At 34.8% G+C, this 14,214-nt stretch overlaps 1 protein-coding gene across 1 annotated transcript; it reads left to right on the top strand.

The window, feature by feature from the left end:
• The first annotated feature begins 448 nt into the window (after positions 1 to 448).
• On the top strand, positions 449 to 13,839 carry LOC147550427 (Major facilitator superfamily protein). The gene is made up of 10 exons (XM_086669190.1): positions 449 to 663; positions 7,324 to 7,794; positions 7,897 to 8,041; positions 10,997 to 11,165; positions 11,599 to 11,857; positions 12,309 to 12,397; positions 12,522 to 12,704; positions 12,795 to 12,880; positions 12,982 to 13,066; positions 13,344 to 13,839. The coding sequence occupies exons 2-10, from the start codon at positions 7,584 to 7,586 to the stop codon at positions 13,476 to 13,478; spliced, it is 1,362 nt and encodes a 453-aa protein (XP_086525316.1). The 5' UTR covers positions 449 to 663; positions 7,324 to 7,583; the 3' UTR covers positions 13,479 to 13,839.
• The last annotated feature ends 375 nt before the right edge of the window (positions 13,840 to 14,214 follow it).

Genomic DNA, 14,214 nt, shown 5'->3' with positions numbered 1-14,214 from the left:
AATCCAGAGAGGGGTTGAGTTTGTGATTCCCATTCCTAGGAATGATTTGTTTTAATATTTATAGACAAAATTATCCTCAATAAAATATTAAAATGACTAATATTAAAAAATCCTCATTCACATAATATCGAACTCAAAAAAGTAAAAACTTAGCGTTTTAGCCACCACAACATCATCTCTATCTTCGCTAAAAAAACATCATCTCTATCTCTCGCTCAAATATTACTCTCTCTAGTTTTTTCATTCTCTCTTGCTCGTTTTTCAGTTCAATCGATCGAGTTCACAAAGTTCAAAAAAAAGAAAGAAAAAAATTAGCCGGAACTTTTATTTGTTTTAAATAAAATTTTTAGTATCACCTAAAATTGGTGTATCACATTACTAATTCATATATACAAATTTGAATAGATAATGTTAAAGTACATAACAAAGTTGACGTATAATTTATGCAGTTAAAGTAAAAAGATATAACATGACTTTTAAAAAAATTACAATCTTATTCCTGTACGAACCAAATACCAAGTTAGGAATCTATCGTGAAGCGAATTCCTATTCGTGGTCAAATTAAACATCAAACTAAAATAATCAGATTCACAGGAATGACATTGTCAAAATGCGATTTTCAGGAATCACATTTCATTCTGGCGCGCCAAACATGGCTTTAAAGTTAAAGAGAGTGACGGAAAGTTAAAGTTAACGGAAAAAGGGGGCCATATGGGTATTTCTCGTAAAGTAGGGGGTCAGGCAGGAAGCTGGTCACAAAGTTGGGGGCCATTAGGGAAACTACCCTTTAAAAAACAATAATCCTTTCCTTCTTAGAAATAAAATAACTAATTTAAGAAAAAAAAGAAACAAAATAAATTTCAAGGGTTTAAAAAAGAAATTAAGATCTCTCTCTCTCTCAATAAAATAATAACTAATTTAAGAGAAAAGAAACAAAAAAATAATACAAAAAAATAATAACTAATAAAAATCTCTATCTCTCTCAATAAAATATAACAATAAATTTCGTAACATTTGATTGATACAAGTGTCCGTGCCCTAGGGCACGAGATATACCCTAATTATTATAAGCCGACATAGAAGTCACCAAAAATTCATTTTGAAAACCGCCTATACCCATAAATTGGAAACAAGGGAAACAGCCTCTTAGTTCCAAAACGGCCATAAGCTACATATTCAAACCACCATAAGCCACAAATTCAAACCTCCTCTTACACTTTCCATAAAGAAACAGGTGGCCAATACGTGGACAACCAATTTTCTTATATGGACAACTATTTTGGGGTCCGATGCGAATCAACTATGTTTGACTTAGTTGACTTTAAATTAATAAGGGGACAACTCCGTAAAGCCTTAAATATTAACCGTTACAACTTTTTGGACCATTACAAATAGTTAAAAATAGATAACTCTACTGTCATGTTCATCATCATCATCTTCTTCCTCCTTTCGTTCTTCACTAGTTCAGTTCTCAGATTCCAGATTTGGTGCGGTATTAATTTCTTAGATCATTAAAAAACGTTAAGATGGATTCTATGTCCTCAATATCTACTCCAATCGTTCTCCCCACCCTCCCCCCAAACAGTCCTGTTGGATATCTTCATCAACGCCAAAACAGAGTTTTTCTCTCTTCGTGCCTTAAAAACGAACCTATAATCACCACTACCACCACCATCAAAATCTGTTATTTTCTCTCTCTACCCTTTTTTTCAGAACCTTTTTGGAGAAGAACCAGGAGAACCTCTAGTAGAAGCGGCGACAGCAGTGGAGTTCCAGAGAAAGAAGATAATGGAGGAGAATAACTAGAGAAGGCACTTAATTTAGATGAAAGTTTTCTGGAAACTTCCTGTGAAATTGTTGAGAGGGTTTCTTCCCGCTCTTATGATATATATATATATATATATATATACATGTCTTCATCTTTTGTTAATTAATTTGAGCTCTGTTACATGTTAATCAATTGATGTTCTACCAAGATTAATTTTGTTAGATCTTGATCCCTTTGTGATTTATAATCAACAAATAAGTGATGTGTATGAGTCTGAATCAGGAAAACATCACTAGGGTTTTCTCTCTCTAGACATTTTTTGGTGATGAAGAAGCAGTAAAAGAAGACTAAAGTCTAGGGTTTATTTTGATGAGATAAAAAAAAGTTCTAATTCTTTGAGGACTTGAAAGAAAAGTAATAGAGTGGTGTCCCCTTAAAACTGTTGTCCATATAAAATTTTTAAATTTTCTAGTTGTCCACATAAAATAATTATCCATATAAGAAAATTGGTTGTCCACGTATTGGTCACCAAGAAATACATGCAAAATTTTCTGCAACTTTTGGGGTACTTTTCCAAAGGATTGTGGATAAGTTTATAACTAATTCTAGTATCCTAATCAGAATAATTCATATACTAAACATCTTTCATGTCTTCACTTTTATTTTTAAACTACTAGACGTTTTCAATAATTAACTTTAATGATTTTAATTTTTCCTCATTCTATAATTTAATCAAGAAGGTTGTTCGAGACTTTGGAGTAAACTATAAAAATAATGTCAGAAGTTATATCGTAGATTTCCATTTGTTAATTTTATTAAAATCAACTGATTGAAGTTTACACTTAGAATAATGTGGAATAGAGCAATTCCATCTTATAAGCAATTTGCTTTGGTGCTCAATTGAAATTATAAGACTGAATTTTTTGTAGTAGTTTCGTCAACAGATTTGAGTATTTTTTAAAATTTCTAATGAATTCTAGTAAGGTCTATTAAGTATATCATGTATTTAGTTTCTTGTAACAAATCATCATGCTAAAACACACAAGAACTTTGTTACTTATTCACTCATATAGTAGACTGTAGACATCATTTTTTCGGTCTTCATTTTGAAGCTCCCATATTTTCTATCAATTAATTTCATCTATTATAATTTTGCATTACAATACAAATAAATGAATGGCTTTGAGATGTTGGAGTAAACTAAAAATCAATCAACCCATTATAGTATATAGTTGGAATAATGAGGTTAGTAACGTCGGGAATACCAATAATTTGTTGCCGTTCTTTGGTGGGGGATTGGGATTACGATTAGAGATGGCAAAAAAGATCGACGAAGCCTTCTTTTGTTTATGTAAAGTTTCTTATTCTCTCCATAACATAATAAAAAAAAAAATCAGCTACCATTCTCCATATAAAAATTAGCATTATAAGTTCAAAATGGCATTTTGAAAGGGGTTGTTCATCCCTAACCTAGTAGTAGAAGATCTTGCTCCATGAAGATCTTCATCCCACTCCCTAAACATAATCTCTCTTCTCTTAGTTTTACATATGCCCAAACAACAATGCTAGTTGGTGTTGGAAAAATTGACATTTAAGTTGAAATGGAAAGTGGAAAAAAACGATGAATAAAATAATGTTGATCACTAGACTTCAAAGCTCGATAAATCGATTTTTTAAACAGTAATTCGCCCCCTTCTGGTATGAAACCACGAGTACACAACGGGTCTGGAATTATGCCTTCAGGATACGATGAAGCCCTTCAACAACTACTTGGTTCAAAATATGTACGCTTTGACCAAGACCAAGAACACTCTGTTTTAATTAACTGATAATGCCAAGAACCGACTACGAATTCACAAAAAAAATCTTTATAAATCATAAATGAAATACCCAAAAAACACCTTCACTATTTTCAGTGTTTTAATTATGAAAGGAGAAAAAAATGCAATAGGAGAGAATTAGAGAGAGAAAATTTCGTTGGATTGCTTCTGTATATTTAAATGGAAAAGGAAATTTTTTTTTTTTGTTGAAGTTTAAATGGAAAAGGATGATACTTATTTATAACCATGCAATGTGTTGCCATGTTAATGGATGTGTCCATACAATTGGGATGTGCCATACCCTTTCAAAGTGAAGAGAAAGGACGCCATGTGCTGTTAGGAAAGCTTATGCCCTTTCACTTAGCTTTAACGAAAACGTCACATATCTCAAACGGTAACACATTCCATGCGTGCATATTTCAAATGTTTGAAAATTTCCAACATTCCCCCACCATTTTCAAAATTTTAAAAGCACAACCAAACAAGACACAAAAACAAAATAAAACAACATTTGGAATGAAAGACGATTTTGGCATTATCGTAGAAACTTGTATGTGCGAAAATTATTTACGATAATGCCAAAATTATTTGTTTTATTTTAATTTGTTTTTTAATTTTTTCTCGGTTTCACTATATTACTTTATACTTCCAATATTTAAAAAAATGGTGGGGGAATGTTGGGTATTTTTTTTAAAACTGGAAATGGAGGGAAGTTGATGTTGGGAATGAAGGGATGCATCACTTTGTTTTGGCATGCACGGCCAGACTTGGTGAATGGGTGTAATACCCACTTGATGGATGCAAGCTTCCATCAAATAGACACATCCCATGTGAATGGATATATATCCATTAAAAGGGCATCTCTTGATGCCTAATAATAAGTTGCTCACCACCCCGACAAGATAGACAGACTACAAAACAATCAATTATTCTCTCTTTCTCCTGATCTCATTTTATGTTATAAAACAGTGAAAGTATTTTGGAATTTTCATCAAGTCATTTGACAAGTTTTCGGGTCAATTACTTTGGCATTATCAGTTTATTCTCAGAGTGTTCTTGATCTTGGTCAAAGCGTACATACTTTGAACCAAGATAGTTGTAAAGACTTCATCGTATCCTGAAGGCAAAAATTCCATACCCGTTGTGTACTCGTGGTTTTACCAGAAGGGGGCGAATTTCTGTCTGAAAGAATCGATATAATCGAGCTTTGAAGTTTCGTGTACAACATCTTTTTTTTTGTTTTCCATTTCAAATTAGTAGTAACAATTTTCCAACAGTTGGCTCGACATAACAAGGCGTGCTTCACGAAAGAAGCACCAATGAACTTGTTGCCTTGGCAAAAAGGCTAGAAGAAATTGGTTTACCATTTTACATAGTCAATATTGTTGAAATTATAAGATTTAAACCTTCTCTGAGTAGAAAAACATACACTTCACTAATCTAGCAAATTGAACTTTATAAAGAAAAAAGTCCAAAGCATTTTACCTTGCAAAATCTCAATGTTTATAAAGGCCTTGATTTCATCTTGCATAGTGAAATAGGGAAGCAAATGATGGAAAAGGTTGGTTCACTTAGACTATTAGCAAAACATGCGGTTACTCCTAAAGGGAGCTCTAGCATAAATTTCTAACACTCTTTTGGAGATTGTTAGTAGAATTCGAATGAAGAAATATCCAAAGATATATTTATTAAGGAGTGGTCCTAATTAGTTCTTTTTTTTTTTTTTTTTTTTTTTTGTTCTTTAAAAATTTGTAATAAAGTTTGATTTGGATTTTTATTTCTTTTGGGACAGTTAGGAATAGTTGGCGACTTACATAGTAGGTTTACATTTTGTTTTAAGAGCATGCGATTCACTTATTGCCACACTCAAATGTTCCTTACATAATTGAAACTGTAGGAGTCGTTTTTTATTTTATTCTTCTTGGCAGTTGTACAACCGTCTTTTTATACAAGCCTCTCACATGAGATAGTTGTGTTGGTTTACGATGTTCCATTATAACACAATAATCTTTCCTTGATAGACTTGGTTATTCATTCTTTTAATGAGAGATAAACCATAAGATCTTATCATTAAGAATCTATTATGTTTCTTAAAGAAAAACATATCAAAGTATTCTGGTTTTCCAGACACTGGATTTATTTCCTCGAATCAAGCAAAATTAAAAAAATAAAAAATAAATAAAGAAAAAAGTAAGAAAATTTACTAACTCTGAGTCGAGGATATCTCTTTCATTAAGACAATATACACCCTGTATACAATACCAACAGTAATCTGAGTACACTTTCGAAGTTACATGGTACTCTTGTCACCGAAAGTCTGACGAACTCTTATAAGTAATATGAACTTCTTGGAAGAAAATGATAAGAAAAAACAAAACCAACTACGGATATGTTTTGAGTCATATTTATATAATTGAATAGTTAGTTACATATTTTTGAGACATGTATGTTGGATTAGGGGTACAGATAGTGACGGTTGGCTTAAGGGAGGCGATGGTTGTTGTAAGATTTGTTAGATCTTGAGTGCAAAGGGCAGACTCAATCTCATCCGTTGGATGATCCTGAATTGTGCCCACCTATCACCTAAATCTAGTCATAACTTCATCAAAACTTTGATCGAGCATATCTAATTCGTTCGAAATCGGATTTTAGCGACTTTTGACTCTAAATTGAAGAACTCGACGAGACAAATACAATGATGTGTCCATCTTCCGAGTTTGACTAGTAAAATCGATCTTCAATCAATCAACCCATTACTGAAATAATGAGGTCACTAAGTTTAAAGCTCAAACCTACATGTGGCAATACTCTTTGCTTAGAGCATCTCCAATGCAACACTCAGTCTTAGAAACCCTGAGTGTCACATAAGATTTTCAGAGTTTTTTTCTTAAAAACTCTCTCCAATGCAACACTCCATTTGGATCTCCAAGATGACGTGTCCAGGGTGGAATAGAGATACCTTAAGAGAACACACTATTTCTAGAGTGTTCTCTTGAGGTATCTCTAATTGTCCAACTCATCAATATTTGATTTTCAACCAATAGAAATCGAGTCTTCTATATTTTCTAAATAACTAATAATTTATTTACAAAAATAACTATGCCGCATAAGTAAATAAGATAACTTCAGGGCACGTTTGGGGTGCGAGAATCACATGGGAATAGAATGTGACTCCTGGGAATTACAATCTCGTTTATTGTTTGGCTCGTGGAATGCAGTGGGAATATGATTCCCCTAAATGGGGTAATAGCAAATCATGAGATGGGGTAGGTTTTAGCCACCATAACATCATCTCTATCTCTCGCTCAAACATTACTTCCCTTCTCTCTTGTTCGTTTTTCATTTCAATCGAGTTCATAAAGTTTAAAAAGAAGGAAAAAAAATTAGTCGAGACCTTTATTTGTTTTAAATATTTTTTTTAGTATTACTTAAATTGGTGTATCACATTAATAATTCATATCTACAAATTTGAATAGTAAATGTTAAAGTACATAACAAAGTTCACGTATAATTTATGTAATTAAAGTAAAAAAGATATAATATGACTTTTACAAATAATTATATTCATATTCCTCTACGAACTAAATACCAAGTTAGAAATCTATCGTGAAGCGTATTCTTATTTCTGGTCAAACCAAACATAAAACTAAAATAATCAGATTCACAGGTGTCACGGTGTGGAAATGCGGTTCTGAGGTATCACATTCCAATCTCGCCCCAAACATGGCTTTGGAGTTTTGGATGGGAGATCTCTTACGGTCTTACCAGTAGTACCATAGTTTTGGAGAGAGAGAGAGAGAGGAGGCAACGAGACTGAAGAGAGTGAAAGAGGTCCTTGTTCCTTCTCCTTCGTTACCTTTCCCCAAATTTCCAAGATCAGTAGTATTTTTGTTACAGACAGACATATAATGATTATCCGGTCTAACACTTTTTCCTCCTCGTAAGATCTCTTACTTTCTCTCTCTCTCTCTAGGGTTAGAGTTTGTCATCAATCAATGGGGATTGTAATAGAAAGCGTTATTTGGCAACCCAAACCCCAATTATATCTATTCATCTTCATCTCTAATTTCTTATCAATATTTCTTCTTCCATATTTCTCTAAAACCCCCCTAAATTCTTCCTCTTCTTCCCTCCTCGACATTACTAATAATCCATTTCCTCTTCGTCTTCAGAGAAGTTTTTTGATCCTCTATTCTTTCGCTTCAGGTTTCTTTTTTTTTTTTTATTGTTTATTGCAATTTACAGAAATTGTTTTGAATTTCTCTTATTAGTTGATTTTGAAAGATTTTATTAATTTTGTGTTAACAGTATTGGAAGGTAGTCAGTATGTGTTTGGAGAGTTTGAAAATGGTTATTATGGTGTTAGTAGAGAGCAGATGGTGGTTTCTCTATGTGTTGGATCAGCTGCTGCTCTTATCATTGGTACTCTCTTGGGCATGATTTCTGATATTATGTAAGTGAAACATATTCTTTGTTGCCCATGAATTCTTTAATCATCTAGTCAAAATTAAAACTTTCCCTTTCCATGAACAACTATTTTGTGCATCCAATGCTAGCATTTGTTATCTAGATAAGGGTATTAACAGTATTAGTATCTTGAGACATAACCATTAATTTATACAGTGCAGCTATCGTAGACTTTCCAGAGTTAGTGAGAGAGCTGTGCATTTGATTTGCTTCTAAAACATTAATATCGATATTACGAATTAAATTGACAATGTGCAGTTCAAAAGTGGCATTTAAGATGTCGAGGTTCCAAGCATTATTCAGGATCAATTGAGAAACATATATAAGATTGGAATGGTTGATATTAGCAGTAGGGGGAGCAGTGATGGAATCCAATTATCTGTCCATATGTTTAATATTATGGCCTTGATTGACTTCCCAACAAGTGAAAGGGTTTATAATATGATAATTTTTTTGGTGCTCTTCCATCTCCAAGAGCTGTGAGATTTGGCTGGACCTGCGTTAGGGGAGCTCAAATATTTGGGTTTAAGGAATTTAACCCAGGTGATGGTGGGTTCAGACTTGAGGCGCTAGGTTAGTTTTCTCTGGAAGGCGAGATTGTCGATACGGGGATTTTGGATTACATATCCACCATTTTTCTTGGGTTTGCAAAAAGATTTCCAGGCTTTGGTAAAAGGCCTTTTAATTTTCCTCACTAGAAAGAATTTTTTGTAGTCTCGATACGTTTGCGTACCTTTTTGGGTATAGCAAAACGTTGCATTTGTTAGACAGTCGTGGCTTTCGCTATAACAACAACAATGTGGGCAGTTTGAGATAGGAGGTTGTTCTGCCAGACATAAAGTTTAGAGTTAATCTGGTTGATCAGTTGTTTAAAGATAGTTGTTTTCTGAGGGCCAATAGGAAGCTGAACACTAAGATATTTATCACAAAGGGAGGTTTGGTATCTTTAAGAGATCTGATGATGACGATCAAGTTAAAGCAAGGATCGGAGTTCTTCGAGAAGAAAACATTAGATTTGGCGTAGTTGATCATTTGCTTCGAGAAGTTACAAAAGATTTTGAGAGTGTCTTTGAGGTTATAGACTTCCTCAATGCTTTAGGATGAAAAATGATGCAGTTGTTCGTATAGAGATGATGTCTGAGGACTAGGTCATGATTCCGGGTAATAATCTTATAAGTGGTGTTGAGCAGGCTAATCGGCCGGAAATTGACCGAGGATTGAGGTATATTAGATTTAGAGAGAAGGAATATATGAGAATGGTTACTACTAGAGAGGATTTTGGCCGAGGCGAAAAAAATTCTTAACCATGAGGTCTATGACTTCATGTTACCTTGTAAAGTCCCCAGTTAAATTGAAAGAAGAAAGGAGGGAACAAATCCGGACTCGAGGCAGCTTCCGCTCTAAACCATTTGCTACTGTAGTTTTTTTCCTCAACAGAGGGACACACTATAAGCGACTCGTTTTGAGCATAAAAATTAGCCTGGGTAAACAAATCTAGCTTTTGAGGGGGAAGTGATGGGGTTGCTAGTGGTAGCAATAATAGCAAAATAATTAGTGAATGTGTTCATGATCTCTGTCTCTTTCTATGTCCACACACCATCCTCCTCTTGATAGTTGAGATTTTCTTTTGCTAATTCTACATGACAGCGTGGATGAACTTGTGACAGTCGATGAGACATCGACCGTGTTTGGATTAGACGGAAGAACTGGAGTGGAAGAGAATAGGATAGTGGTCAGACCCAACAGTGTAGTGCTCAAGCATCGAATGAAGGAATTTGATGGACCACTCATGATTAACTAAAGCGTTGTCCAATCTTTCTTGGATGACGTTATTCTTGAACTGTTAATTTGACCAAGTGAAAGGAGTGCCTTCAAATCCAATATCTTGAAGGCTCAAGGCATTGAGGTGCTTAATTATTTTATTCACGTAAGAGGACAGGCCTGGGCTGCCACAAGATTTGTAATTTCTGTCAAGAGTGATATTATGGCTATAAGGAGAAACATAGAACCTTGTGAAGAGCCTGAGCTGATTAGAGGTGTTATTCGTCAGTTGGGCTTGGATGAAATGCTTGCTCTCTTTAAGAATTTCGATGTTAAGAGAGTTATCTAGAGGAGGCACTGTCCACCAACTTTATTCTGTGACTCGGCTTTATTTTGGGTCTCAACATAGAAACGACCTTTGGATCAAATTATTTGTTTGGAAATGTTGTTCTCAGACATTGCTTGTGAAAAAGAGAATAGGTAACTATGTTGGGAATGCCATGAATTGTGCCAACTGTGGATAGATAGAATTTATTGAGCATGTATTACTCCATTATAACTATGCACGTAATGTTTGGTTCTTTTTTAACATAATTGCCATTTATCGGACATGTGAAAGATTGGATTTCAGGATGGCATATCAGCGCTGATAATACTCATAGCTCTTTTTTTGTAAATATCTTATGGCATATTTGGAAAGCTAAGTGCTAAGTGTACTTTCAGCTTTTAGTATATCGAGGTCACTGCAATGGAAACCATTAGAATAATCACTGGTTTCCCTATGAAGCATAACACTCATATTATTTCGACAAAAGATACTGAAGCTAAGCCGTCTCTTTGGGGTCTTTATAAAAAATAAGTCAACTTTACTTAGATTTACTAGTTTAATCCAAAACTGGTGATAAATTCTGATAAAAACTTGCAAATATACTATTTGTGGAGTAAACTTTAACGAGGAAGACATAGATAAACTAATTATGGAGGACTTTCAGCCAATGCAGATGCATTATAGTCAACTAACGACAGAATCCCAATTCTCATGTGGCAACAAAGAAATTTATGAGTTACATTTGTTTGAGGCATAGAGCATAAACTTTTCAGTTAAATAAATCTTATCGATTAAATTGAATACCTATGTAATATATGAATTAGAATATGACGATTTGTTTCTTATATGTAGCGGTCAAAAGAAAATTTGTGTGCTTTTCGGCATATTCCACATTTTCGTTGGCACATGGAAGACGTTAACAATGCACCCGAGTGCTTGGGTAGTAAGCATCTGTTTAGGTCTAGCTTCATCTGTATTCTCATTCAGTTTCGAAACATGGATGGTAACTGAATATGAGAAGGTTCGTGATTTCCGTCCTACTTGAATTTTAAATGCATCATAATATAGAGATAATGCACATTTGTCTTCCAATATTTTTACTTAGCAGTTATGAACTTCCCTACATTTTGATAAACTTCATTCTCTTCTTCTAACATATATTGGAAAAAGTGTGATATAATTGTGGACACGTTTGTAGAAGCATATGACAAAGGAGTCGCAAAAGTCACAAGTTGTTCTTATAATTTCTACTTTCAGATGTTTTGCTTGATTGGCCCAACATTGTTAGACTGCAACTTAACATGTATCTCCTTGCCAGTCTAAAAAACGGAAACACTAATTTTGGATCAAATTCTTCTTTCTTGTAGCTTCTTATTTCCCTCCAATAAGCATGTAACTGCGTTGGATCATTTGCATATATAAGGTTTTTTTTACTAAAACGTTCTTTGATGCAGATAGGCCATAGGCAGGATTTACTAAGCGAGACCTTTTGGTTAATGACTTTTTTTGAGTCTGCATCTCTCTTTGGAAGTCAAATGATGGCCAATTTTCTTGTTGGTGTGAATGCTGAGAATGGAGTTACTTTCCCTTCTACAGCAGTTGCTTTCCTTGCAATTATGTGCATCGTTTATATCGCTAAAGGATGGAAAGAGAGTAAAGCAGTAGCTAGTTTTCGGGACTACAGGACTGCTTTCTCGACAGTCATCCTTGGAGGTCAGATCTCATAAACCTTTGGTTTAGATACATGGTTTGCTATTTCATCTTAGAATAGACTTGATTGGTGATACAATTATGTTGTATAAGAGGGTTAAAGTAGTATTGCTAAGACTAATGAAGGGTAACTGGGGGAAGTGGGGTAGGAAATTAGTTAATTTATCTCCTGCAGCGAATAGAATAATGTTGTTTATTTTTCTGACCCAAACATTTTAGATTAAGAGATGATATATGCACTTTCGTTTAAATGGTATCCTTAATTTAGTTAAGAACAACCAAAATGTTTTCAAATTTTAAGATGACGAAACTGGATGGGCTGTCCGGGAGAGAGAATATAGTAATTACATCTAAGAAATGCAGTGGGTAGGAGGTGTTAATACTGAGATATCTGACTTCTAACTTCCTTGTTTAACCTTTTGCTCAATTTTCTAACGAACTCCATCCTTTACAGATAAAAGAATATTGTTACTGGCATGCGCACAAGGATGCCTTCATTTCTCAATCACAATCTTTTGGATTCTTTGGGCACCAACTATAGTCGTAATTCTCTTCCTGCCGTTAGACTACTAGTGTTGTTTCCCTTTTCACTATTTGTGTCAAGGTTGAAGAGCATATCTTTTTGTAATGATTGTTAAACTACTGGAAATTGTCTGTATGGTTTCAGGCTGATGGACGAGAGGTTAACCTTGGACTAATTTACCCATGCTTGATGGGTGCTAGAATGTCAGGAAGCACTGCTGTTCCTTGGTTCCTTAACGGGCCATCACCAGTTCGAACGGAGGATTACCTGACTGGTGCATTCATTATTGCAGGATTATCCTTGTCTATAGTAGCATTTGATTATCAGGTACTACAACCATGAATTATGAAAAAGTTCAACCCAACCTGGCACTACACTATTCATCATGAATTTGAACTTACGTTTTTATTGCTGCAGGAAATTGGAATTCTAGTGACTCTCTTTTGCTTATTCCATTCCAGTGTTGGATCAATGCTACCTTCACTTGCGAGATTGAGGACCATGTAAATGAGTAGCTCTCTTTTCATTTCATAACTTGTCGTCCCGAGTTGAAAATTTTGTTGACGAGAACAAACCAATAATTTTCCTAACTACCTTTACTCAGGTATGTGCCGAATCAGCTACGTGGTGGAATGATTAGTCTGTCACTTGCTCCAGCAAATGCCGCAGTTCTCATTGTTTTGATTCAGGCATGTGTTATCTATGTAGATTCGTTTAGTAGGGTTACTGAAGAACCTTTACTGTTGAAAAACATTTTTGATGACACGCTGCCCATTTCTAGATCAACGCTGAGGAGATATTTAAAGACAAAACTTTGATATCTAAGGCGATTGTCCTATTCTCAGTTTTTAGTTAATTAAACCATCAGGTCGTCTACATATTGTTTGACATACTGATACTTCGATAATTCCTCCTGAAAATTCTACTTAGCGGCGATAATATAATTCTTTTTTTATTTTGTTACAGGGTGGGTATAGTAAGAACCTTGAGAATTCAACAATCATGGGTCTTGCTGCCTTTGGGCTCTTCGTAGCAGCAGGTTGCATGTACATGCTGAAGCGTACTGGAAAACAATCTCACCAAAATTGGCACAATCTGTAAGTTCATCCTACTTCGAGATGAGCAGGCAGGCGACCCGGCTCCCAATTTCGCTGTTAGAGAAAAGAAGAACAATGCCTCCAAATGTTGGTCTGGTCAAGAAGAGCATGTTGGGACTTGGTTTCCAGGTGAATCTTAAGAGGGATGAATCCGTGTAGGCCAAATCTGAACAGTTGCAGTATGAGGAAGTATTTGATGGTGGAATTTCTTGTAGTTTTGTTTCATACTGATGGTTAGTTAAAGCAGCACATCTACTTGTGGAAATGCTACATGGTTTTGTAGTTTAGGAGACCAAAGGGGAACCCCTTCAACAAAAACGAAGTTGAGTTTATATATTTCAATGCATAAATTTGAACGTTTTCTTTGTTTCCTCTTCATTAACCTAAATTGTCATCACCAGCAAATTAGAAAGTCAGTGAGAAGAGAAAAAAGAAATAGAGAAAAAGAAAAAAATGAAATGGAGGAGAAAATGAGGGATGAAATGTTGAAGATGAAGAAAAAGAGAATGTGGGAAATAAACTAAATACATGCATTAAAACAGCCGAATGGTATCCAAAGATATATTTATTAGGCCTGCGCTTTGGGGAAAGCAAAATAGTTTCCGGGTGTGAAGACTTGGTCAATTTTGTTTGACAAGTTTATTTTGGGAAAGCAAAATAGCTTCTCCACCTCACTTCTCTCTCTCCACCTCATCTTCTCTCTCCCCACCACTCTCTCTTCTCCGACAAGTCGCCGACCG

The sequence above is a fragment of the Eschscholzia californica genome, unplaced genomic scaffold, assembly GCF_041429995.1.
Source record: "Eschscholzia californica isolate CP2 unplaced genomic scaffold, dmEscCali1.0.p SCAF_3, whole genome shotgun sequence".
Taxonomy (NCBI): Eukaryota; Viridiplantae; Streptophyta; class Magnoliopsida; order Ranunculales; family Papaveraceae; genus Eschscholzia; species Eschscholzia californica.
This window is presented reverse-complemented; position numbering and strand designations above follow the sequence as displayed.

Coding starts and splice junctions, on each gene's coding strand:
- LOC147550427 (XM_086669190.1), top strand. CDS start 7,584: ATGGGGATTGTAATAGAAAGCGTTATTTGGCAACCCAAACCCCAATTA. Junction 7,795..7,896: donor CCTCTATTCTTTCGCTTCAG/GTTTCTTTTTTT, acceptor TTGTGTTAACAG/TATTGGAAGGTAGTCAGTAT. Junction 11,858..12,308: donor CTCGACAGTCATCCTTGGAG/GTCAGATCTCAT, acceptor CATCCTTTACAG/ATAAAAGAATATTGTTACTG.